This window comes from Numenius arquata, chromosome Z (genome assembly GCF_964106895.1).
Source record: "Numenius arquata chromosome Z, bNumArq3.hap1.1, whole genome shotgun sequence".
Taxonomy (NCBI): Eukaryota; Metazoa; Chordata; class Aves; order Charadriiformes; family Scolopacidae; genus Numenius; species Numenius arquata.
Genome location: NC_133616.1, coordinates 85,134,802 through 85,161,238, shown reverse-complemented (window position 1 = coordinate 85,161,238; position 26,437 = coordinate 85,134,802). Strand labels below are relative to the sequence as shown.

The window sequence follows — 26,437 nt, the reverse complement described above, 5'->3', positions numbered from 1 at the left end:
ATATATATTTAGATATATAGATTCCTTCTATATATATATGTATATATTTTTATATGTATAGATTTCTTTTATATATAGCTAGATATAAAAGAAATTTATATATTAAAAAAACACATAAATATATATTTTTTTTTTTTCTCTGCTGGAGGAGTTACCCAATTAGATGGGAAGGGAACAAGTGAAGTGAGTTTAGGAAGACTGGTGCGGACACGAGGGAGAGGACAATCTCAGCTGGTGGCATATTGGGGCTGTTCCCAGCGTGTTTCTCTCAAGTGAGGCTGCAGGAACAGGCTTGCCTGCGTGAGAGGTCGTTGGCAGAATTCCTGTGCTGCAGCCCAAAAAGTGACCCGCTCAGCCTCCCTCTGAGTGAAAGGAGGTTTTGAAGTAGTAGAAGTTCATGTGGGGAGACTCTCCTGTACTTGCTTAATTAGGGCATCCGTGTGATAAGCATAGTGTCAAGGGAGTTGTACTGGTGATTGCTGAGTTTACTGCAGGATAAATAATTAATGTTTAGATGACACTAATTAATTACAGCAATTAACAAAGAGCTACACTGTTTTTCCTTAAAACTCAAATCTTGGCTGATAAATTATGTTCTGTGTCCAGTGCATCAGAACGCTTAAGGCAGAACTGTAAGATACCAACATATTCTGGGAGATGTCATTTTCTTTGGGTCACCAGCTGGCTCTTTGTCCTCTTCTGTTCTGCAGTCTTAAAAAAGGCAGGAGTGCGGAATCATGAGTACATTTAGAAAGCTAAACCAGTGATGATAAAAACAAATATGACATTTAACTGCCTCTGCAGTTAACCCACCTTTCTGTGCCCTCGCGCATGCTGGAGATCGTCTCCCACTGCTGCCCCCAGCACAGGAACCTGCAAAGGACAACTGAATCACGACATCATCGAATTGTCTGGGTTGGAAGGGACCTTTCAGATCATTGGGTCCAACCATCAGTGCAACACTAACAAAAACCATCACTAAACCGTGTCCCTGAGGCACTGAGTGTCCATATTGCCATGAAAGGGTCTCCCTCTGCCTGCCAGAGGCTGCTGTCTGCTCCTTGTGTGCCTTCTCCTTCTCCTTCTCCTTCTCCTTCTCCTTCTCCTTCTCCTTCTCCTTCTCCTTCTCCTTCTCCTTCTCCTTCTCCTTCTTTGCTTCATAGTAAGCATGCACATTTCCAGGCTGAAGACCACAGTTATTGAGTTTGTAAAATGAGTCTTTGTTTAATTTATGCACAAGAGGCGTCTGCAGATTCTGTTAACAGATTCTAACAGAATCCCTGGGAAGAGCTTGCCCGGGCTTTGCCAGTGGTCAGCCTGCTGGGACACAGCTCTGCACTTGCTGCTTCCAAGTTTGGCTCATCAGGTGGGTGGGATTTGGGAGAGCTCTTCACCACTTCCATTTTTCTCCAAGTAAGTTTCCCAGACAGTGCTTTGCAAAGTATTCCAGGTGTTAGGTGGAAATTTTGCTTTGCTGTTTTAAGCTTGCATGAAAAGATTAATTTTGATTGATGGCAATTGAAGAGCTTGTATTTTTCTCATCAGATGTCAGTTCATGGGGAGGGTCAGGGGCTTGGTGGTCTCTGTCAGATCCACACATGCTGTGACTGTGGTGGGGTGTGCAGTGACAGTCACTGCTGATGTGCCAACGTCCCAATGGCTCCTGGAGGTCCCTTACCTGCTCCAGTTCCCTCCACCGGGCTAACGGGGGGCTCCAGGAAACCTGGGGAGGGACTCTTGATGAGGGAAGGGAGCCATAGGAGGAGGGGGAAGGGTTTGACACTGGAAGAGGGGAGATTGAGATGAGATGTGAGGAAGAAGTTCTTTGCTGTGAGGGTGGTGAGAGCCTGGCCCAGGTTGCCCAGAGAAGCTGTGGCTGCCCCATCCCTGGACGGGGTTCAAGGCCAGGTTGGAGGGGGCTTGGAGCAACCTGCTCTGGTGGGAGGTGTCTCTGCCCAGGGCAGGGGGTGGGACTGGGTGGGCTTTAAGGTCCCTTCCCACCCGAACCATCCTGTGATTCTCTGATAACAACTGCCCAGGGTTATTGTACCAAGTGGTCACCCTTTTTGCGTAGACCCTATCAGGCTGCATTTGCACGTCCTACCACTGCTTTTCCTTCTGCTCTCAGATTTCAGCCTCTCTGTATTTTTCAAGCTGTAAATCCTCTCCCAGTTGGTCACAACCAGAGGCCAGTCTGGCATTTCCAAAGACAGGCAGAGCACAATTTCATCATCAGCCTGCTCTGGTTCGTGTCGCTCAAGCACACCCAGAAATGATTTTTTGAAAGGAATGATGAAAGGATGTGTTGTAGCATGGTGTGGAAAGAGGTATAAACTATGTTAAAATAGCTTCAAGGAGCTTACAACAGCCATTTGAAAATGCATTTTTGAGCTGTGAGTAGATGAAATAAAGCGCACGTCTCCACAGCTTGCTGCTGAACGTGGCTTACAGAAACAGATTAGCAAAAGAATCAGTTTCTTGCAATCATTTGTTAGTAAACTTGTCATGACATTTTATATATGTAGTTACCACAGTTATAGCTCCCTTAAGCATTACAGAAGTCACAGAAAGGTAAGCCCACTCTGACTCTGTGTTGCCTCTGGCCGAGGGCTTTGGCTGCTCAGGGCTGGTCCAGGCACCCGGAGACCCCCAAGGCCCCAGGATCTGCAGGGGATTCATGTACCTGCTATGTGCGAGGGGGCTGGGGGCATCCACTCCCCCCTGAGCAGCGTGTTCCTTTTGACCTCACTCTCTGTGCTTCTAATTCCCCACCAACGGGGAGGGAGGTAGCACTGATACCGGTTTTGCTGCTTTTTGAACATAAAACTGCATCAGAAGAGCAATGGCGAAACCCATAGAACCCACTTCACTCCCTTGAGCTGTCATCCTTGGCTGAGCCCTGCCCTGTGGTGGGGCTGGCAGCCATGGGCATGGCCATGGCTCCCTGAGGGTGCTGGGTGGAGGCTGATGGCTTGGGATGGTCAGGATGACAACCTATGTCACTCGGAAGATCACTGTCTCCTTGTGCTGAGATCCTCAATGGGGTGGGCACTTCTATGTGGCGAGCTTGGTGAGCTTGGTGAGCTTCATGAACTTCATGAGCTTGGTGAGTTTCACAGAATCCCAGCCTGGCAGGGGTCAGCAGGGACCCCTAGAGACCCCCCACTCCAATGCCCTGCCAGAGCCAGGTCACCCAGAACAGACTGGAAGGGAACGTGTCCAGGTGGGTTTGAATGTCTCTAGAGAAGGAGACGCCATCACCTCTCTGGGCAGCCTGTCCCAGGGCTCTGCCACCCTCACAGGAAAGAAGCTCCTCCTCGTGTTGAGATGGGATTTCCCATGTTCCAGCTTGTGCCCGTTACCCTTTGTCCTGTCACCAGGCACCACTGAGAAGGGTCTGGCCCCATCCTCTTGCCACTCACCCTTTAGATATTGTCAAGCATTGATAATGCTATATAATATATAATGCTAATATAATATATGTATTATATATATGACTATATGTAACGCTAATATAAGCTTCATGAACTTCGTGAGCTTTGCTGCTGGCCCAGAGCATGGCAGGGGATGGTCCAGAGAGCCCCAGGGTGCCTGGCTCCCTCCACAGCCCTCACTGGAGCCCCAGCTAGCAAAGCAAGCCCAGACCTGCCCGAAGATGCTCTGACCTCACTGGAAGCCCTCCAGCCCACCAGCACCATCAGCAACGGGGGCTGCATCCTGCGACGCTTATTGTGTGAGCAAAGCACCTCGGGAGGAGTAACTCTGTACACTGGTAGAGATTGGGGGTGACCTGCTGGAAAGCAGCTCTGCAGAGAGGGACCTTGGAGTCCTGGTGGACAAGTCCCATGAGCCAGCAATGTGCCCTTGGGGCACATTGACCTTGGCCAAGAAGGCCAATGGTCTCCTGGGAGACATTAAAAAGACCGTGGCCAGCAGGTCAAGGGAGCTCATGCTCCCCCTCTCCTCTGCCCTGGTGGGACCACATCTCTGTCCTGCAGACGAAGTGCCTGCGAGTGCACAAGCGACCCGTCCCCACTCCATGGCACTGCTTGCACAAGTGTTAGTCCAGGTCCATAGGCTGTCACGTTCATGTTAGGGCTGCAGAGGTGCGAGGTTGTGCGAGGTCCCACCACGCCTTCGCTGATTGCTTCAGAGGGAAGTGTGGGATGGGGAGACTGCAGGGCTTTCCCAGCACAAACTAGGAGATTTATAATAAAATTTCTGTGTGGCTGCTGTGGGATTAAAATCACTGTGGGAGGAGATGAGCTGTAACGTCCTGGGAAATCTGTTCTGTTAAATAAAACCTCCTTATTTGGTGAAGCCTGTAACCAGCTTGGTGGTGCAGCTTTGCAGCTGTGGTCGCGCCCTGGGTGTGCAACCACACAGTGGGGTGGCACCTCCTGGGTGCACAGGCACAGCTCTGGCTCGTACATCTTCTGGGCATATGCCTGGCTCTGGCTCGTACATAAGGGCAGACCTCCAGCTGTCCTAGAGAGCACAGACAAATGTTCTCATGGTGGAGAGGAGCTCCATCACTTCTCTGCGAAAGACCAGAGGATGCTGGTTGGTGATAAAAGTGCTAATTGCCACACGGCTGAGTGTTTTGGGAGGAGCAGCACTGACATGCCAATGGTGCAGCTCAGAGACTTCCATTTTCCTTCTTCCATTCCTTGGAGCTGGTACTCTGCATGGCAGATGGGTGCTGCCAGGAGCAGCATGGTGAGGATTCACCATGGGCAGCCAGGAAGATGCAACCTGGTTTGCAACCATACACAGGGTGAAGGCACCCTGTCAAGAGGTGATGACACAAAACTGTGAGGAGTGGCTGACCCACCAGGAGGCCATGCCACCACACAGAGAGGCCTGCACAGGCTGGAGAGTTGGGCAGAGAGGAACCTTATGAAGTTCAACAGGGGCAAGTGTAGCGTCCTGCACCTTGGGAGGAATAACTCCCCACACCGGTACAGGTTGGGGTTGTCCTGCTGGAGAGCAGCTCTGCAGAGAGGGACCTGGGAGTCCTGGTGGGCAACAAGTTGACTGTGAGCCAACGATGTGCCCGTGTGGCCAAGAAGGGGGCAAGGATGGGGCCAGGCTCTTCTCAGTGGTGCCCAGTGACAGGACAAGGGGCAACAGGCACAAACTAGAACATGGGAAATTCCATCTAAGTATGAGGAGGAATTTCTTTCCTGTGAGGGTGGCAGAGCCCTGGAAGAGGCTGCCCAGAGAGGTGATGGAGTCTCCTTCTCTGAAGACGTTCAAACCTGCCTGGACACGTTCCTGTGCGACCTGCTCTGTCAGGGGGTTGGACTGGGTGGTGTCCAGAGGTTCCTTCCAATTCCTGCCAGCCTGGGATTCTGTGAGAGCCTGGGGACCCCCCCTTGCTGTTGTCTGGGATGAGGGCAGCTGGGACCAGGGTGGCAGCAGAGCCCGAATGGCTCCAACAGGCTGTGCAGGAGCAAAGGGCAGGATGGTGGGTAGATGGGGGACAGGCGGAGTGTACCCCATGGTCATGCATCCAAATGGCGGGTTGGAGACTGCTGAAGACCTCCTGTGGTCCAGCACTAGTGCAAGTGTGGAGAACCCCTGCAGATGTTCTGGGCAGTGTCCAGCTGTGGCCACCCCCAGGGCAGTATGGGCACCGACCGATGGCTGGGTCGCCGGGGATGGAGCCCAGATGTGCCACAAAAATGGTGTTTTCCCTCCTTGTCCAAGTGGGAATGGTGTGGGGTGGAGGTGGCGGGTGCTGACCAGAGGGCAGGGGGCTTGGGGTCTTGGGCTCCTCATGTCCTCACACCCAGCCTGAGTGCAGAATCAGTAAAATACCCCTAAAACCACAACATGAAGATGGGAATGTTCAGCAACCCCCCCTCATGAGTTTTTCCAAGCCCGGAGGCAGGATAATGCGCTGCTGTTGGCAGACGCTGGTCTCCATGTCTCCAGGAGGAGCAGAGCTGGTCCAAGTATATCTAACAGGTCAAGCCTTGAAATGAAGAAGCAATAAGCCACTGAAATGGTACTATCACCGAAACATGATTGATCAATTGAATTCTATCAGAGACAGTGGGCAGTGAGATTAACTCAGGCCTGATGGGTTCAATGAGTTAAAGCATGATGTTCATTTCAGCTTCATTTCACCAGTCTTTGCTTGTGAAATTGGTCAATCAATAGAGGTTGAAGATCATATATATATATATTGGTGACCATCTTATAGGGAATATAATCTAGCGTAGTCAGCTCCTGACTCCGGCTGCCTTCAGTGGGTAATGGAGACAGAGCAGAGACTCTATCAGTGCCATCGAAATGGCCTGATATCTTCTCCAAATGAAAAGTATTTTTGGATCTCTGATGATTTATCTTTTTTTCCCCTCTTTCTCACTTTGATCTACGGCAAAACCCATACCCATCTTCGTGAAATATAGTGATTTCTCTTGAAAATATTTGCGCGATGATCAGCTATATACACTTCAAAATATAAAGCTTCTTTTTAGTGATACTGTCCTTTGAAAAAATAAATAACAGTGCTTATAAAACTCAAATAGTGCAAATGCAAAGGTCTCTCCCTGTGTCTGTGGCTCTGAAAGTAACACCTTGCTGGGAAGAGCACGAAGCTGCCAAATGCACACAATTCTGAGAAGGTGGCATGAAAATTCAGTTTACGTTTTAAACAAAGCCTTCCAAATGGTAATTAAACAAAGTCTTTATCTTCTCTAGACTAATTTACAGGTGTGCTACAAGGAAACAAATCACCTTTTTGCCTCCTGGTAATATTTCATTTGCTTCATAATGTTTTAAATGTGGTGAATAACATCCTTCCTAATTAGCCTGCATTTCCCTATAAGGTGGAGTAATTAGGTATGATACCAGGTAATGAAGTTGGACAGTACAAATTAGAGACAGAAACCATGTCCTTTATGAATATGGGCTGTTCATGGTACTAGCGATTTACTTCCTTGATTAACCCTGTAAAACCACCTTGTTTAAAAAAAATGGAAAACAACCTGAAAACCTGAAACCAGAAGATGCTCTTTTTCTTCAGGAAAGCAGGGCATCAGACAGATGCACCACGGAAGTGTGCGCTTCATGGCTTCACCATTATTATTAATTGCACTGGGAATATTATTCTGATAGGATTTGCGGATGGTACCCATTTCTCAGCCTCTGTCCCCTGGCTGCGTCCTTGGCTGGAGCTGCACCCACTCAGACCAGGGCAGGGTCTGCCCCCAAATCAAAACAGACATGGTGGACTTCATCTTTTGCTTTATTTCAGTGGGTTTTATTGGTACTTTTATATTCTGCTTTTTTTTTTTTTTTTTTTTTTTTTTTAATGCTAAGCTGTAGGGCTTTTAAATGCGCTCTAGGGCTTTGTGAAGATAGGCTCGAGGGTCATTTGATGTCCTTACTTTGGCCCATAGTCTTAGAAACTAGAAACAAAACACTGTTTCAAATCAAGTGAGTTATGTGGTGAGTACCGCTAAAAATCTATTTTAGGTGTATTTAGCAATTTCAAATATTCTCCTGCTGTTTCAGAAAACATGTCATGGACAATGTCCTGGTTTCAGCTGGGACAGAGTCAATTTTCTTTCCAGTAGCTGCTGTGTTTTGGATTTACTATGAGAATAACGTTGATAATGTGTGTTGTTGGCTAAGTAATGTTGACATTAGTCAAGGACTTTTTTGGCTTCCCATGGAAGCCGAGAGGGAGCACAGACAGGATGAGCTGGTTAAAGGGATATTCCATACCACAGACACACGTTCAGTGCATAAATGGGGGTTGGCTGGGGGCAGGAATCCGAAATCACTGCTTGGGACAGGCTGGGCAATCAGTCATCAGGTGGTGAGACCCACTTGCGTTATATCAATTCATTTTGTATGTTCTATTATTATATTATTATTGTTGTTGTTGTTATTATTATTATTATTTTCCTCTTCTGTTACTGTTCTCTTAAATGGTTTTTATCTCAGCCCACGATTTCCCTGCCTTTTCTACCTCTTCTCCCTACCACACTGGGGGGCTCGGGAGGGAGAGAGCAGATGTGTGGTCCTAGTTGCTGGCTGGGGTTAAACCACAACACACAGGTATTTAACTGTAAAACTATGTTAAAATGAAAAAAAAAAAAAAAAAGAAATCACAACTTATGCAATTCTTTAAACTGATCATGCCATTTGCTTAGGTCCCCAGCAAATAACTTTCTCTTAATTAACGAAGATGTGGTGTTTCTGTGTGATAGCTGCACCATTTAGGCAGCCTTTGGTCAGCAAGACTGTGCATGGTGTCTCCTCTTAGAGACCATGCTCTGTGCCTTACTCTCCCCAGACTGCCCAGGCTCCGGGTAGCTGTAGGAAATCTTTGCTGGTCTGTAATATTAACATTATCGTAGCCTTCAGCCGGCCAAGCCAGGCCAGTTTCTTTGGAAGCATGCCTGGCTTTTGTCCTGTGCCAAGGTGTACCCAAATTGGTGAGTCACATAATGTAGAATGGTTTGGGTTGGAAGGGACATTAAAGACCACCCAGTGCCACCCCCTGCCCTGGGCAGGGACACCTCCCACCACATCAGGTTGCTCCAAGCCCCCTCCAACCTGGCCTTGAACCCCTCCAGGGATGGGGCAGCCACAGCTTCTCTGGGCAACCTGGGAGGGAGCTGTGTTGTGTCTGAGGTGGTTGAGAAAGTGGTGGTCTAAGGGCACCACCTTGTCCCGTCTGTGTGATCTGCCGGAGGTAATGGATGAAACATTTCTCTGAGAAGAATATCCTCTTTTGCGTTAAGAGGAGTATTATACCTGTGCTCTTCATTAGCATTTCTGGAAAGATGCCATTGGACTGGGAACTAATTGTTTTGCAGAGTAGGTAGGTACACACATAGTGCTACTGTCAACAAAACATAACCCTCCTAGGTGGATGCATTGATTATATGAAAAATGTTTTTACCACTCCCTGGAGCCTATTTATAACCCAAAGTGTTTCAAACCTGCCAACAGTATTTTAATTATCAAAGATATTCTGGAGTATTCAAACAATGCATAATGCTAATGGTAATTATCTCACATTTATATAATGTCTAACAGGCAAACGCATCCCAAAGACCTTCACGAACTTTCACGTGTCATGTGCAGTACGTAGAAAGTCCTTTGCTTGTGCAATGGAATGTATTTAGTCTGAGTTTGGGAAGCACAGCACAACAGAACCAGCTCTCCCTTCGCTCCCAGGAAGCAGAGCGGGAGCAATAATGAGGACGAGTGGAGTTTGGGTGTTCCCAGTCTCCTTTCACCAAGGTTCTGGGTCCTTTGGGCAGTGACAGCCACCCTGGTAGTCCTGGCCCTGCCCCATTCCCACTGGGTTTCTCCCTGGCAGCGAACCCTGTGTGCATTGACGCTCATCTCAGCACGGCCACGATAGGGAGTGTGTCTTGGAGGCTCATCCCATCCCAGCCCCTCTGGAGGACGTGTGGAGACCACCTGGAGGAGTGTGGGTGGTGTGGGGAGACACCCCTCCCTGATGGCTGCTCCAGCCATGTGTACCAAGTCCTGCTCTTCAGTTTTGAACCCCTTCAGAGCCCCACTGCCATCCCCATGGGATTTCATCCCCTGGCACTCTTCCCTGCACCCTGCCTCACCCGCTGGCTCGCTCGTGGCTCTCTCCTGCACGGTGTTTGCTTGTGGGGGGACATCTCCTCTTCTTCCAGGCTCCTCTCCATCCCTAGCCGCCCCTCTGGACACAGAGCTCCTGGGTTGGCATTGGGAGCCTGGACCCGGCCGAGGCCACTCTGCCAGGCTTCGCCTTCCTTCATAGCCCAACTTAGGGCTACTTAGCCCAATTCAGGTCTACGAAGATGCTCAGGGACTGGAGCATCTCTCTGCTGAGGAAAGGCTGAGAGACCTGGGGCTGTTCAGCTGGAGAAGAGCAGACTGGGAGGGGATCTCATGGATGCTGAGCAATATCTAAAGGGCAGGTGTCAGGAGGATGGGGCCAGCCGTTTTTCAGTGGTGCCCAGTGACAGGACAAGGGGCAACCGGCACAAACTGGAATATGGGAAATTGGGAAATTCCATCTAAGCATGAGGAGGAATTTCTTTCCTGTGAGGGTGGCAGAGCCCTGGGTCAGGCTGCCCAGAGAGGTGGTGGAGTCTCCTTCTCTGGAGACGTTCAAACCCACCTGGACACGTTCCTGTGTGACCTGCTCTGGGTGACCCGGCTCTGTCAGGGCATTTGACTGGGTGGTCTCCAGAGGTCCCTGCCAACCCCTGCCAGTCTGTGATTCCGCTGGCTCCTCTTTTCCAGAGTATTCACCCCAAAAAATCCCGGAGCTGCCCTCCGTAACATGAATGCTGCCAGCGGAACGCGGGTCGGCTGCTCTGCATTCAAATACGATGGGGTCTCATTATGCACCTGATCTCCGGGTGCATAAACAACGCGCAAACTGCACTGGCGTCGCCAAGAACATTTTCCAGGTCATACCACTTCTTGGATCATTTCACTCCCTTTCATCACCCCCCTTAGACCAAAACTGCATAAAGCTTTAACTTTGATGCCAAATTGTGAATAACATTAGTTTAACCTGAAATTTAAAGCCAACGTTTCCGTGCTCCAGAGACAGGGTCTCCCCGGCCTTTTGCTACCATGCAGCTAGCAACCAGAATTATAATTTTATAAGCCATGGTTGACTAAACCCAGCACTAGGCCTATTAGATATTATTTGATTTAGAATAGTAAAAAAAAAAAAAAAAAAAAAAAAGATTTAAAGATACACTGCTCTTTTATATCCCTTTGTATTTTTTTGCAGCTCTGTACACATCCTTAGATTTCTATTCATAGAGCAGGTTCGGGGTTTTTTTCCTGTGTGGAATAAACTGATGCTTGCACTTTACAAAAGCCAACGTTGACTACTCTTGATTTAAGTTGCACAACTTTGTCTAAACAGGTAAAGATAAATCTGTTGTTGCCTAAATTGCAGAACTAAAATTCAGAAGGAAGTTTCCAGCACTAATTGAGACCATCAAATGCCTGTTCAGTGTAAGCAGCTTAGAATCATAAAATGGTTCGTGTTGGAAGGGACCTCAAAGCCCCCCCAGTGCCACTCCCTGCCCTGGGCAGGGACACCTCCCACCAGACCAGGTTGCTCCAAGCCCCCTCCAACCTGGCCTTGAACCCCTCCAGGGATGGGGCAGCCACAGCTTCTCTGGGCAACCTCGGCCAAGCTTGTTGCAGAGTGACTTGGGTCAAAAAAGTATTTCTGCATGTTGGTCCCCCAGTTTGAGAGATCTGTCTTAAAAGCAGCCTGTTTTTCTGGATACACAGCATTTTCTGCAAAATCCAGCTGTGCCAAAGGGTGATCTCAAATCCACAGCCCTTTGCGAAAAACCTTGTCCACCAGGCCTCACCCATGTTTCTGGTGGTCCACACGTGTCTGGGGACAAAGCTGATGCCTGCAGACGCAGGGTGACTCTGCACAGATTGCCTGGGGCCTGTGCCCTCAACAATCTTGATGCAGAATTTACCAGAGAAGGTCTGAGTGATGTTATTCCACTGCAGGACTGTTTGGAGTGTAAGACACTGCAGCGCTCCAGAAAATCCTGTTGTTAAGGGTGCATTTGAATTCTGCTCCTCAAAACTACTTTGGCAGCGAGATTCTATTTTTAAAAGGTTTCCTTCCTCTGTCTTAGTGCGGTGTTGCCATCTGGAGAAGAAATCTGATATTTACTGTTGTTCTTGGAGTTCCACCTCCTGGAGTCCTGGGAATACTGCAGACCTCAGCTTTCAGTGCATAAAAGATACGTTTCTAGCACTGACAGGTGAAGGAAAAGTAGAAAACCACTGTGAATCTGCAAAAAGCAAATTGAAACAAGCCCCTCTATTGCAAGAGTCTTTTTGAACTGCCAATCTAAACATTTTTCAAACTTGTCTCATGGCTTTTCAGCCATGGGCAGTCACTTGTGACTTCTGCTAAAAATTTCTGCCAAAGTGGGGAGAGAGAAAAACGTGCCTTGGAGCCTGAGCTTTCATCACACCAATGAGCTTAAGAAACACAAAGAGAAGCTGCAGTGCCAGGAGAGTGGATGGGATGGGGTCGGGCCTCACTGAGGGTGTTGCAGTGGTAACAGTCCCAGCGATGTCCCGTCGCAGTATGGGACAGGCAGTGATGGTGTTTTGGAGGTCTCTTGGCCAGCAGGAAGTTCTGCTGGATGGACATGAGCACACCATAGCTCAGCGCTTGGCATGGGATGGAGCTGAGCCCAATCTGTGGGTTCTGCAGGAAGGGGGTGAAGTGTACGAGCAAAGCGGATCTGCTAGAGATGACCCAAGTGGGCTTGTGACTGTAGCATCAGGTAGTGTCCTTATCCTCTCATGTCCTTCTGCATCCAACCATGAACCAGACAGGTTCTCAGGTGGTGGTGTAAAAATGATACGAGCAAAGATGTGACCATTATCCTTTGTCCTGCCTTGAAATTATGTGTGAAATCATTGATGGTAAATTGTGTTGAGGGTTGGCTGTGGTGGAAGACTGGTCAGAGCGTCTTCTGGCAATATGTGTCTTGCTTGGAACCTCCTCCCGAAGAGTCCACATGGTGTCACCAAACTGGTACACACGTGTATTCAGGGGATAAAATGAGGCAGTCTCTGTAGGTCTCATCATTGTGACAATTGCTTATTCTCTGTCTTCTTTCTCCTCTTTGAAAGGTATTCAGGAATCTCCGGTACCAAATGGCCATTCTCTCCCGGGCAGAGATTTTCTTCGGAAACAGATGCGAGGAGACCTTTTCACTCAGCAGCAGCTAGAAGTGTTGGATCGAGTCTTCGAGAGGCAACATTACTCTGACATTTTCACGACAACTGAGCCCATCAAACCCGAGCAGGTACTATTGCAGACATTCAGTGTTTTCCAGATGTGCTTTCTGCTTGGTGGACATCACCAAACACTTCTCAGAGTCTCAGTGGAAAAACATGGAGAAAAAGGCATCATATCACGCCCTTCAGCCAGGTGCACATTAGCTGTAAAAGGCTTGAGGATTAAAAAATGAAGGAAAACACTCATTGTGTAAACATTTGCAAGTGTTTGGGTATGAAATTACACCTGATCTGAGCCAGTTACATCAAATTAGTCCTTAAAGAGCATCACAGCTTCTGATGCTTTTGTTAGATCAAAAGCAGGCTATGCAGGTAACAAGGAGAAGACTTGCAAAACTCAATGCCTAATTTTGGTTCATATTTAGCATGACTGTGCACACAAATTAGATTTTTGTATCCAGAAATGGCTTATTAGGCATGTAATTGGCCATTTGCTGAGAGAAACACCCAATTAGTATGTGAAGGTAAATTAGTTGCACCTACAGATTAGCTGTGTGTTTGAGAAGGACTTGGCACTAATTTTTTGGGAAAGTTCCATTTTTGCAGGCGTGATACAGAAGCACATGCGAAAACTGATGAGCTCTGTCTCTCTGTGTTTCCTTCTTCTTGGGTGGCAGCCTTTAATTTAGCTGCTGAGGGGGAGGTGGAAATGCATATATTGTTGTCAGCACCAATAGTAGTTTGCTACTTAATGGTGTATCCAGCCATTAATCATCAGCATTCTTAATGCTAGACCCGCTTTTGAGCAAGGTGGATGAACTCTCAAACTGCAGACAAACACTGATTTCCCTTGGAGGAATCTATACATTTGGGGGCCACTAGAGATTATCTCATGGCAGCCTACTGCCATCGTGGCTCTAGTTAAGGAACATGTATCGGTATGAATTTTTTGAAAAATGACTTAGTTAGGGTGAAAGTCATATGGTAAAGTAGAAATTCCTCACGTCTTTCAGCTCACATCTGTCATTTGCTATTTCATTCATAAAGCAATTTGTTTTTCACCAGCTTCTGCTGGTTTTGTGGTTTCCCTGGTTTGTATTTGCCAAGAAATTCTGCAGATCTGAACTCAAGCTGGAAAAAGATGGGGAAGATGCTGAGGTCAATTAGATTTTAAAAAAAAAAAACAAACTCGTTAGGAAAGCCAAAGAAGCAGTGTCTCTGGAAGGTGAAATGGCCTTCACGTACCACTAGGTGGTGGTTATCCCATCTGAACACGGGTGATACTGGAGAGGACAGGCACTGCACCCACTCTGGCAGCCAGCCTTTCAGCGTTGGTCACTTAGACGTTGTGTGGTGTTAGATTTGTCCCTCTTTAATGACTTTCATATGCCAAAAAAGTCGTTACAAAGAAAGCGGTGATGGAAGAGGATTGTGTCTTTGTTTCTGTGTTCTGAAGTCTCTGAGTCATATCACTGTAGCTCAAGGGAGACAGTCCAGCAGTGAATGTTAATCCAGAGATAAACTTTTGATGGTTTAGTGGGAAGAATGGGGAAATTGAACGAGGATGTCAGTGAAGTGTTACCCTGATTATCAAATATGGGATATTTGGCTGTTGGTGGAGCAAGGATCTCCCTGGGTCCATGTAAGCAGTTGTGACGAGAATGTCTGTGCCACCAGGGAGTTACGATTGCAGATATGCCCCTGTCAATCTGGTTAACACAGTACTTTCTGCATGCCCTGGGAAGTCAAATAGATGCCGAGAAATGTGATATTGTGATGTACCAAAGGTGCTCAGCAGAAACACCTCACCAAGGCATTTTAAAGTTTAATTACAAATGGAATTTTTAGTTGTTTGCTTTCATATAGTTTGGAGCACTGTCATTTGCTTTGGGAAGGCTGGCCCACAGTTAAGGGCTTGCGGCTCTTTGGGGTTGGCTTCTGCTTTTTGGGGGCCATGTGAAGTGTAACCCTCGACATGAACACACGTGATGTGTATGATTAGCTCTGGTTCATAGGGATGCGGCACGACCAACGCAGTTGTGTTTTACCTCTTTGGCGTCAAGCAAAGCTGTCGTGATATTTAACCAAAGCAGGGAAGCTGTCTGGATCAATTAGTAAAGCCAAAGAAATTAATGAGGAAGAGAATACTGAGGACATTAATGATGTGACTTGGAAAGCCGGAGTTGTCCCTGCAATAGATTGTTGTAATAGACCAACACTTGCCTCCAGTGTTTGGCTGGTGCCACCAACCCTGGAGCCTTGCACCAGGCAGCAGCGGGTGTATGGAGTCCTGAGCTGTTTCCGTAGGGGAAAATAAGGAAAAGATGCTCCTCCCCATAGAGACAAGGTGTGGGGAGAAGTCTAGTAGGAGCTGCCAACCCAATGCTTATCTATTTTATTAGAAACTTGGTTCCATAGCAGCGCCAGCTGAATATCACTAATTTTACTTGGGCACAAAAACTTGTTGATGCCCCTGCGCTGTTTTCCTGAGGAGGGCTCCGGGTATTTTACTGGAAGAATTGCTGTTCTCTAGACAAGGAATTTCCTTTTCCTCCCTGTTTTGCAGCTCCTCGCGGGTCTTCCTTCTTGCTTGTGCTCTGGGAATAGTCCCATGGCCACACAAAGCATTGGCAGCCACAGTGTCCTTGGTTCCCAGCTGAAGTCTGTCTCCTGCTGCCCAAAGTCCTCCCGATGCATTTTCTGGGCAAAATTTGCCTGTTGGAAATTGTACATCACCCCTCATGTAGGTGGATGTGTAGATGGGCTGTGTAGAAGTGCTTGTTCACTGCTGCCAAAGCCTTTACTTTGGGTGCCTCCAGTCTATTTCCTTGACTTTTCCATCATTAATGTTTCCCTTGGTTCACCTGTGTAGAATGAAGACTCATGAGTTATTTCTCACCTCAAAATATGATGTGCTCTTGACAAGCATCATCTGAGTTTTCACGTCAGCTGTAAGCTGTGCCTTCTGTAGAGAGACCCACAGGGAACGAGTACTTGTCTTTGGGGAAGGGCTCAGACAACGCAGAGAGAGAAGGCAACTGTTGGAAAATGACAGGAAAATAAAATAAAATAGCAGGCAGTCCTTTGTCCGGAAATGGTGTCCATGGCAGGTATGGGTGAGGCAGGGATCCCACCGTGGGTTTGTGTAGTTAAACACTGGGAGCTAGGAAGCCCAAGGCTGAGGGCTGGCTGTGCAAACATAGTCGAGTCCCCTCGCCTCTGTGCATCTGGGGAGTCACCGAGGCATAAAGTGCTCTAGAAGCACCCTGGCCCCAACGGAAACCTGCTATAACCATGAATCCATGTGTACAATGAATGCCTTTCCCTCACGCTTGTGCCCTTTTGTGCTCATTTTTTGCAAGCAGCCCGTGATCAATTTGCACTGGCTACAAATGTTGGTGGAAAACTGATTTCACGTATTTCTGGGCACGGGTTTTGAAATAGCGGTGTATTTGCAGCACCGCCATCATGCTGCCATTCCACTCCTGGCTGCTGGCCACCATCGGCTGAGACAAAGTCCAGGGCTTGAACATCGGGTAACCCTGGGTTCCCAGAGAAGGAGAGCCTCCACAGCATCTGCCTCCTGGTTCTCCTCTCCATACTTCTTGATGTGTGTGTGGGTGGTCCTGCTGCTCTCCAATGTTGGCCCCCTGGTCCCATGGTCATGGGGGAGGTTCCTCACCTTGCCAATATCCAGACTTCCCTTCATGCAAAAGCCATACTGACACAAGGAACAGGTTTTCCTGCCTGCCCTGGAGTTGCCCTGTACAGCCACCTCCATGGTGGACCACGGTACTCCCACCTGGCCCGTGTCACAGGCAAAACCCACCATTTATGGTCACTGCATCAACAATTCAGACTTCATCCAGAACTGGGGCTCATCCCACGTCCTCCCTATGCACAGAGCTGCTACAGCGACTGGTGTCATTTTCCAGTGCCTGGTCCATTAGGACCTCCTGGATGGAGGAACTGGAGGTGCCTGTGAGGCCCATCGTCCTCCGGTGGCTTCCTACCATTCCAGACAGAAGGGTGGAGGAGCTCAGGTGAACCGTTGACTTGAATGCATTCTCCAATTAAAACATGGGCAGAAGATGTTCCTGGAGATCAACCAAGACCTGCCAGGGCCAGGGGAGGCAGGACGGGTGCAGGGGGCAAGCCTGGGGCTCATGGATCGGTGTGCTTTTGGTGGCCATGGGAGCAGGAGGAAGGCCTCTAGAGGGGAAGACTGTGGAGTGAAGGATATACAGAAGGATCGACTCTCAGGAAGAGAGGCAGTGCGTTAATTTCCTTGGAATAAAGAAGAGAATTATCTATGCCAGATTTCTGTCCACAACAGAAATGGATTCTCTTGTATTTCCAGCTTCACACATGGGTCCAATCGAATACTCATTGAAGCCAAGAGGAATATTTCTATTGACTTCAATAGACTTTAGATCAGGGCCATAATGAGGCATAACATGATGTGACCAGATTCAACACAATGTAGGTCACTGAGTTAGAAGTGCTTGCCGCTAATAGCAGATAATTCCCCAGCCCCTTGATGATGCTTCCCCATTGCCTGTAGCTAGAACTAAACTGAGTATCTGTTCTTGTATTCATTTCTGAATAAAATGTAAATATTCTGGGCTTAGGTAGAAACCAGGCAAAGATATACTAATAAACGTATTCATGACATGCAGGGCAGATAAGTCTGGACCTGGAGATAAGCACAGGCAGATGAAATTTGGATAACTAATGAATCTGAAAAAATTACTAATAAATTGAAAAAAGTTGGAAAAATTATCATAGAATCATAGAACAGTTGGGGTTGGAAGGGACCTTTAAAGGTTATCCACTCCAGCCTCACCTGCAATGATGGGATTTTCGCACAAAGTTAAAACCAAACTGCCCTCTGTTTCAGAGAGACTTGTGATGAAGAAGTTCTCTGAACTGTCCAAGACAAGGGCATAAGCCCTTTTGGAAATCTTCAGGTGTAACTTGTATCTGGCCAAGTATTTGCCACCTCGGAAAGATGAAAAAATTTGTTTTTCACTGTATGGAGCTGATGGATGGTATGTCCACAGGAATGCAGCTCCCGAGAGTGTGAAGATGTATGATCCTCCTTAGTGTTGGGGTATGATCTTCATAAGTAAAGGGAAAAGCCAGAAACGTGTCGGATACAAGAGAAGTCAGGAAAAGTCAGTTAGAGCCGGAAAGGATGACTCATTTTTTTGTTTGTGTGAATAATATGTTTTTTCCTGAGGGACACTACCTTTGGGTGGACAGCGGCTGCTGAAGATCTTCTTAAAGTACCCTGAGGCTTGCAATGAGAAATACAGAGCTAATATTTGCTTGTGTCTTCCAGTGAAAATTATGGCACTGACTCTTGTCTATATTTGAGTGTCCGGAGTCAAACCTTTTCTTGATCTGCCCCCTGCAGAAGAGATTTGAGCATGTAGATGCAAGCTCTTGCCCATGGCTTGTGTGGCAGAGTGTGGTAAATGAAGAGTGAGGAAAACAAGGCAACAACACACGGCTTGACAAATGGACATAAATGCTAAGACATGGATATACCAGAGAGTACAACAAAGGGCCACAAGGGTCTGGAGCATCTCTCCTCTGTGGAAAAGCTGAGAGAGCCAGAACTGTTTAGCCTGGAGAAGAGAAGGCTCGAGAGGGAGATCTAACGAATGTGTATAATGACCAGAAGGGAGATTGTAAAGAAGATGGAGCCAGACTCTTTGTGGTGCCCAGTGACAGGACCTGGGGCAATGGACATAAACTGAAACACAGGAAATTCCACCTGAAGATCAGGAAACACTTTTTCCACTGTGAGGGTGACCGAGGACTGGCACAGGATGCCCAGAGAAGTTGTGGAATCTCCATCCTTGGAGATGTTCAACATCCAACTGGACTTGGTACAGGACAACTGGCTCTAGGTGACCCTGCTTGAGCAGGAAGGTTGGGCTAGATGACCTCCATAGGTCACTGCCAACCTCAGTTCTTCTGTGATTCTGCCATTCTCTGTCCCCACCATGGGCAGCTGGTCCCCGGTTCCATGCTGGTGGAGCTTGGCCAGGGTTGGCAGCCAGATGGGCTGTGCTGGTGCCAGTGTCGGCAGGGGCAGTCTGTGGGTGCTGCCTGCTCGCCCCCATTTTGCTGGCAGTATGAACCCCTCTGCCCTCTGCCCGCAGAAACGATCAGGCGAGGGCAAGCGTGGCAGCGTGGAGAGGAGCCGGGAGCGAGGGCGGCTCTGGGGTTTTCACATCTTCCAGCTGAAACCTCCTCCAGCCCTCTCTGTGGCTTTATTGGTGGGAGGGGAAAAAAAAACAACTCTAAAACCCAGCCTAGGAGAGCACATCAGGAGAGGAAAAACCTTCCCATATTTACTCTCAGTAGACTATTAAACAACACCAGGCTATTAATTTGGCTTTTGAGTCTTCACTAAAGCCCATAAAAGCGCACAGTTGTCAAATGGAGTTCATTTTAATTTCCTTTCAATCACAGTAAATTATTCAGGTGATAAATCAGCTGGGGCAGCCTCCTGGCTGTAATAGAAACCCTAATTCCTGGCTAATTATCCAGCCCATTGCTGCCAGCAGATCAATACCCCTACCGAATGGAAAGGGCGCGGGGTCTGGGCGGGGGGACAGCAGCTGGGAGCAGGGTGGGTGCCTGTGACCGCTGCAGGGGGTCAGGCCATGCAGAACCCCCTTCCTCCCCCGCTGTCCACAGGGGACACATCCCCTCCTGGGTGGGGGCAGCCATGGCTCGGCCACTCACCCCAGGCCATCTCGGGTGCCATGTCCCCATGTGCAGATGGAGGAGATGGAGCCCACTGGGGATGGAGGGGTGTTCACTGCTTTGACCCCCCCCAGGATGACCCTTCTGTTGATTTCCCAAATACGGGACTTTGCTGCTGATCCGCAAGAGGGGCTGTGTTGGGGTGCTGGGGTGGTGCGGGATTGGGGTACTGCATCCTGGGGGGGCACAGAGATGTACTTGCTGCCGGGGCTGCCCTTCTCTGCCTGCGGGTCAGTAACATGGGCAGAGATGGGGAGAGCATCCTTGGACGGAGGCAGAGGCTACTCAGAAAGAGATCTGAGGCTGGGGATATTTTTTCTTGCTGAGTATTATCTTTAAATAATGACAAAATTTAAAGAGTACCAGTGCTCAGCTGTGTTTCACTGGGAAGGAGCAGCAGCTCTCTGGAGATGACAGGGGCACTTATCCCGGTCTCCCTGTGTGAGGTTCAAGGCCTGCTGTGTGCACAAAGCCCTTTGAGCCCTGAGATGATGCTGCCACGGCCTCCAGTTCACGGGGAGCCATCAGCTCCCGGAGAAATAGCAGAGTTGTTCTGCAGAGGTGCTGGGTAGAGCTCCTCCCTCTGCCAGGGTCCCCGGAGTGCTCCAGGGAGCCAGGAGCTCTGTGCTTCCCTTGAGTTCTGGAGGATGAGCCTTCAACACCCCTCTTCCTCTTCACCATTACCAGGATTGTTGCTTGTTCAGATTTTGATGGTGCTGGGAGGGCCTGACGGGCAGCACGAGGCTACGAGCGTCGTGCACTGGCTGTCCCTGAAGGTCTTGCTGTCTGGATGGGGAAGACAAGTGGTGGCTGGGGAGAGGAAAGCAGTTTCTCCAGCAGTGCAGATCAAGAGAGAGCAGCTGAATGCAGTGAGTTGTCCCTGGTGATGTGGAGAGGCTGAAGCTTCCTTGGGACAGAGTTTCTTCTCTGAGCCCTCCATCCTTCCATCATGCTACTGGGGAAGGGGGTGCTCCACCTCCTCTTTTGTCTCTGCTCTGCTCTAAGGTCAAGAAGGAGAAGAGGAACCTGCCATGGTGTTTCTTCCTGCTGAAAAAACCAGCATTTATGAGTAGGAAGCCTTTTCTTTTAGAATATCAGCAGAAAACACAGCACCCGCTCGCACCCTTTCTGCTCTGCCCTCCCTTACAAGTGTTTGTTTTTTGTGCATGAGCTTCTGAAGACTGCACAAAACTCCCTGCGTGTGCCGCCTCGTTGTGACATGCTGTGTTGGGTGGTGACAGTCGCAGCCGACTGTGTTGTGTGACACCTGGTACTTTGTGTGACAGCGGGGCTGCGGCAGCGGGGGGATGATTCTGGGGAAGCAGCATGACAGGAGCTGTGTATCCTGCTGACGTCTCTCTGCATCAGCATCATCTTTGCCACGAGCACCCTGCTTGGACGCTCGGGGGTGTCTGTGTGAGCCGGGGCTGGGATTGAAACGTCTGGTCTTTGAGTGAGGAAAGGAGGTGGGAAGGAACCCATGTGAGGTAACCTGGGGATGCCAACTCTCCGGTCCAGGGAGAGCAGGGGGTACCTCGCACCCCCACCTGAGCTCAATGCCCTTTCCCATGGGTCCTTCCCCATGGGAGCAGCTGGTGGCTGGTTCTCCTGCTTTATCTGGAGGTGGTGGGCAGCCTGGGGTCAGGATTTCTCCTGCAAACTTTTCCAGAAGGTGATAGGAAGCATTTCCATGGGTCTGTGGAGCCCAGCGTGCAGTTCCTGGCAGTCCCTGACTGCCCTGAGACAGGGTTTCACCGCACTGACCGCGCTGTGCTGGCGGGGCGTGGAGGTACTTGTCATCTAAGGAAACCCACAGGCTGTTTCTTGTCCTTCTGGGTCCCTCAGCCGAGCTGCAGTGAGTCAGAGCCTGAAGAAACGGACGCAAAAGCAAACAAAACAGAGCCACTGGGCCATGCTGGCTTCTTCCCTCTCCTCCCAGCAACGTGTGGCCAAGTCGGTGCAGTAGAACCAGGCTGGGGGAGAGCGGCGACGCGCAGGTCTGGGGGATTTCGGGATGTGTTTGAAAGACTGGAGCTCTCCCAGTGGCTGGTACTTCATTGGAGATCTCCTGGCGATGGTCTGGGTTTGGGCCGAGGCTGCTTTGCCCTGAGCTGGCCACCTCGGGCTTGCAGGGGCTCGTCCCTGGCTCACTTGGCTTTGCCTGGGAACCACTTCTGGCTCCGGTGGGGCAGAGTGTGGGTCCTTGTCACCTCCTCCCCTTGCCCCAGCAGGGAGGGGGAATACCAAAGTTCTGAGGCAGACAATGCCATCAGGAATTGCAGTGCATCCCTGGTTTTTAACACCCCCCTCTTTTCCTCCCGTGTGCTCTCAGAAATGACCATATGGGAAAATCCAAATTCCCAAGCTGAAGGAACAGCCAGCCTTGCTGTGTCTGGAGCTCCAACATCTCCTTTGTCCCTGTCCCTTGTCTCTTTGCTCTCTATGGCTGCAGTGGGGGATGTTTTTCCCTGGGCAGGCTCCCATGTTTGTGTGGGGTCTCGTGTGGAGGGGGTGTCAGTGATGTGCCCTACATGGCCGATGAGTCCCCATCTGCTGTCCCCAGCATCCTGGTGGTGCTCCCTGCTCTCCAGCAGGCACCAAGGTCCAGCAACTGCAAGGACCATGTTGAGGCATGGCTGGGGGCTCCCCAGGGACTGAGTGCCACTGAGGAGGAGTGTGGTGTGCACTCTCCCTCAGGGTCTGGGGAAACTGTTTTTGGAAACAGCAGCCTTCACACTGCTTCTGTTGGGTGACGCCGGCAGGGGACGCTTCCCCGGTCACCGAGTTTCATCTCAGTGACGGCAACGGAGCACAGAGAGCAAAGCACCTTCCTGCAAAGGCAGCGGGTGATGTCCAGGAGACTCACCATGGCTTCCATAAGTGCGCTACAGAGGTGGGACATTTAAGAAAAGGTTTCCCCTTGTGTTATCTCACCGGAAATGCCCACATTTCCTTGCAACTTGGGAGCCGGCTTTGAGTAATTGTATCTCTTTGTTCATCACGTGTTTTGTGATAAATAGCTATTATTTTTTTTTCCAGTATAGAGAGATAAATGAGGTCTATCACATCAGCAAGTTTTGAATAAAACCTCACATCTTTTTCTTCAGTGGAGTCCTCCTTCCAAGTTCTCGTGTCACCAGCAGAGAGATAGTGGAGAATCTGTCATTACAGAAAAAGTCACAGGCAGTAGCCAATCGTACCGTGAACTCCTGAGAGCTAAGGAGAGCAGTGATTTACTGGCCACCTGTCAGATGTCCAATATCGCATCAAAGCTTAATGTATGAGTAAGATGAGTGGCATTGTGATTGCTCATGTAGTCTTTGTCCCTTTGAAAAACAACAGGGGAGTCATCCGTGCACTTCACAATATGTGTGTATGTGATGCTCCACTTGTGTAGGAAAATAGTTGTGGGATTGTCCTGAAGCTGGTTTTCTCTGTGGAAAAAAGGCAATGCCGTGTAATGGCACCAGTTGGCCAAGATTATGTCATAGCAAAATTGACCAACCTCCTTACATCTGTGTTAGCCCACAAGAGAAGGAGAGAAAAATCTGTGAGTAAACACACTTGCCCATTGATTTATTTGAAGCCTGGCCTGCTCACGCTGTGTTGGAGGGGAAGGGCTCCCATTTGAAGAACGGAATAAGACTTCTCTTCTTAGTCCCTGGCAAATGTCTGGATCTTGCAGGCTTTCAGTAGTGTCAAATTCAATTTCTACCCTTTGGTTTGGAAATCAGTGATGTTTTAGTCTCATTCTGTAGGGTTTCTCTAAATCTGTCCATCATTTTAATCGCTAAAGATAGGTTTCTCCCCCTCTTTGTACCCTCCCTACACAGCAGTTGAACACCTGGAGATCTTGATGTGCTAAAGCATCTTAGAAGGAGTCAAACTCTTCACGGCAGTGGGAGTACAAGAGATGGGGGTGTGGGCTGACACAGGAGAGGCTCTGCAGGGTCCAAGGGAGCATTTCTTCCCCCTGGGGAGAGTCAGGCAGGGCAGAGGCCCTCAGAAGTTATGCAGTCTCCATCCATGGTGGTTTTCAAGCCCTGAGTGACCTGGCCTGGCCCTGTAGCTGGCCCTGCTTTGAGAGACTTCTGGAGGTTCCTTCCAGTCTGGATTATCCTACGACCTTGACGTCCACCCACCTGCTGTTCATTCCAAGGGTGATGGTGTGACTTCATACAGTTGCAATGGACAATGTGAAGAGCATGGTGGGGTGGGAGAGCAGCCCCTGGCTCAGACGGTGTTTTGGGGTGAGATGGAGAGCTGTCTGGGACGAGGCGCCCGGGAGCCCAAGTAACTTGCTCAGTGCAGATTTTGAAAGAATGCCATAGTTTTGGGCTGCCGTTTGTTTAGGAATGGATTGAATGAAACAACCTGCAGAAGTAGTTGTATGACGTCAAAAAGCAATTGTGGAGGTAAACCACTTCCAGAAAAAAAAAAGGGTTAGTTTCAGAATTCCTCCCTGCTCATATGAATAACGGCTTCCTGAAAATCTGGTGGCAGCAGAACTTGCTGAAATGAAAAAAATAATTAAAGCTGAAAGGACGGAAGCTGCTACATTAGGAGAGCAGCTTAACACGTAGGGGGATGGTGTCAGCCCTGCTCCTCTCACCTTGAAAATATAATTGAATAAGGGCAACCTGGGAGAGGCAGGGGTTTCCTCTGCTCCTTCTCCGTGCTGCAAAGGTCCCCTCCAGGTTGAGAGCTGACCCGAGGGCTGGGTCAGTCCAGGGGAGGCACATTCAGAGACACCCTTGGGGGGCTGGGGACAGTTGGTGCCTTTCCAAAACGGGAGCTGGGAAGTGGAGCCAGGCAGGAAAACTGCAATTCTCAAAGGCTGAGTTTGGCTAAAAGTGTTTGACAGGTTATGGAGACCTGTCTGAAGGACTGAAACATGCAATTAGATAATGGATAAAATGAAGGTAGACGAGAAATTGTCATCAGATTATGCGGCTGATGAGCACTTTTTGAACATTGCCAAGTTGTGAGGCTTTGTGCGAGTGGGAGTTTCTGTTGAAGGCAGAGACCCCGCGTCCCTGATTTCATTCAGGCAGATTGTTGCTCTCCGGTTCTGGTAGAGAAAAGTTTGAAAAATGTGACACCAAACGCACTTCTGGCCTAAAAACCAGGGCGGCTGTCGGGATGGGAGAGACCCTTGGGTCACACCAGCAGTGGGCTCCCCTCTGGTTGTCCGAAGCCGTTTCCTCGTTGCAATGTTTCAGGGCATCTGCAGTGCCTGGACGCCCCCAGCACGGCTGACATTTCCGCTGCAAAATGATGATTATTGCAACAGCAGCGCGTCTGGCTGAACCTGTCTCTCCAGCTGAGAATGTTTTGATAAAAACTGAAATGTTTCACCGAAACCTGTCATCTTTGATGATTTTTTCCGTGTAGAAAGTCCCTTGTTGGAGACTTTCATGGTGGCGAGGAGGTGCAGAGTCTCCAGCAGCAGCAGGCTGTGGGTGTCACCAGACAGAGGCTCTTTGCCTGGAACCTATAGGTATACACACCCTATAGGTGTCCTATAGGTTCCCTGTAGGTACCACACTCTTTGGGCAGCCTGCCTCTGTTTTGCTTTGTTTTCTATACCCATGTGCAGACAATTTCTGATGTTCCTGGGTGTTTTTCCCAATGCTGAGGAGCCCGTTTCCCCATTCCATGGGCAGGTGGGATGGATGGGCTTACGGGGAAAACTGGGTGCCTCTGGGGTGGGTGACACTGTCCTACCCCCTCTCTGTGAGGGCAGACCCTCCTTCTCCAGCCCCTTGTCCCGAAGCCTCCGGACCTGCTGCTGGTCGGGTTTGCTGGTCAGTGGGTCTTGGCTAATTAGCAAAGGGGTAAAACAGCTCAAGATTTACCCCATGAGATTAGTGTGGCTCAGTACCCACTAATCCTTACTGAATGTCATGTCAAAGAAAGCTCTGTGCCATCCCCAGGATTAGATCTCAGGAAGAGATTCTTTGCTGTGAGGGTGGTGAGAGCCTGGCCCAGGTTGCCCCGAGAAGCTGTGGCTGCCCCATCCCTGGAGGGGTTCAAGGCCAGGTTGGAGGGGGCTTGGAGCAACGTGGTCTGGTGGGAGGTGTCCCTGCCCAGGGCAGGGGGTGGCACTGGGGGGGCTTTAGGGTCCCTTCCAACCCAAACGATTCTGTGGTTCTATGATTTCCCCCTGCCCAATGTTCCCCTTCCCGTGAAGCATTGCCTGCAGCTCATGGGAAGGGGAAGGAGCATCTCCACACCCCTTCATCCCCTGAAGCCCACCCTGGCACAACTTGTTCTGCACAAAACACTCCAGTGAAGGGATCCAAACAGGGAGAGTCCCGTTGCCCTCCGTGAATAGGCTGTTCCCCATGGAGTTCAGTTGCTGCTGCCTCTCTACTCCCCTGCCCAAGGCCTGGTAACCAGCAAGTGCTTCGTAAATCTTCTGAGAACTGTATTTGTCCTTGTAGTACAGGTGAAGAAAAGAAAGAAAAACTTTGGAAAATTATGTTTGGGGTTTTTTTTGGTTTTGTTTTTGTTTTTTTATATGTGGTCAGATCCACGTTGGGGATTTGTGTGGAATTCAGGATATTTGAGAAAGTTGAAAGTTGCCACCTCCAGAATGGAAAACAGAAGACTCCCAACCCCCCTAGGGTCACCAGGCCCCCAGGGACACTGACAGAAAAAGTGAAAATCTTTTGGAAAAATGCCGAATGTGTGTTTGTGTCCAGCTTTGAAAGTGGCCTGAAATTTGGAAGTTTATGGGTTGACATGGATTTGTTCAGCTTGCACTTCGCAACACACAACAAGAAAGCGCAAAGCTTTCTCTGTTGGGTTTCACCTGGGCAGAGACTCACTTTTCCCAGAAGCTGGTGGATGATGGGGGATATGAAATACC

The 26,437-nt window shown here is 49.2% G+C and overlaps 1 protein-coding gene across 7 annotated transcripts in view; it reads left to right on the top strand.

Moving 5' to 3' along the window:
- Positions 1–26,437, top strand: part of PAX5 (paired box 5) — a 135,546-nt gene that overhangs the window by 35,436 nt on the left and 73,673 nt on the right. For all 7 annotated transcript variants that reach the window (XM_074165795.1, XM_074165794.1, XM_074165792.1 and 4 more), the window contains one exon: positions 12,673–12,848. In XM_074165795.1, coding sequence (XP_074021896.1) covers positions 12,673–12,848 — 176 coding nt within the window. The remainder of the gene's footprint in view (positions 1–12,672; positions 12,849–26,437) is intronic.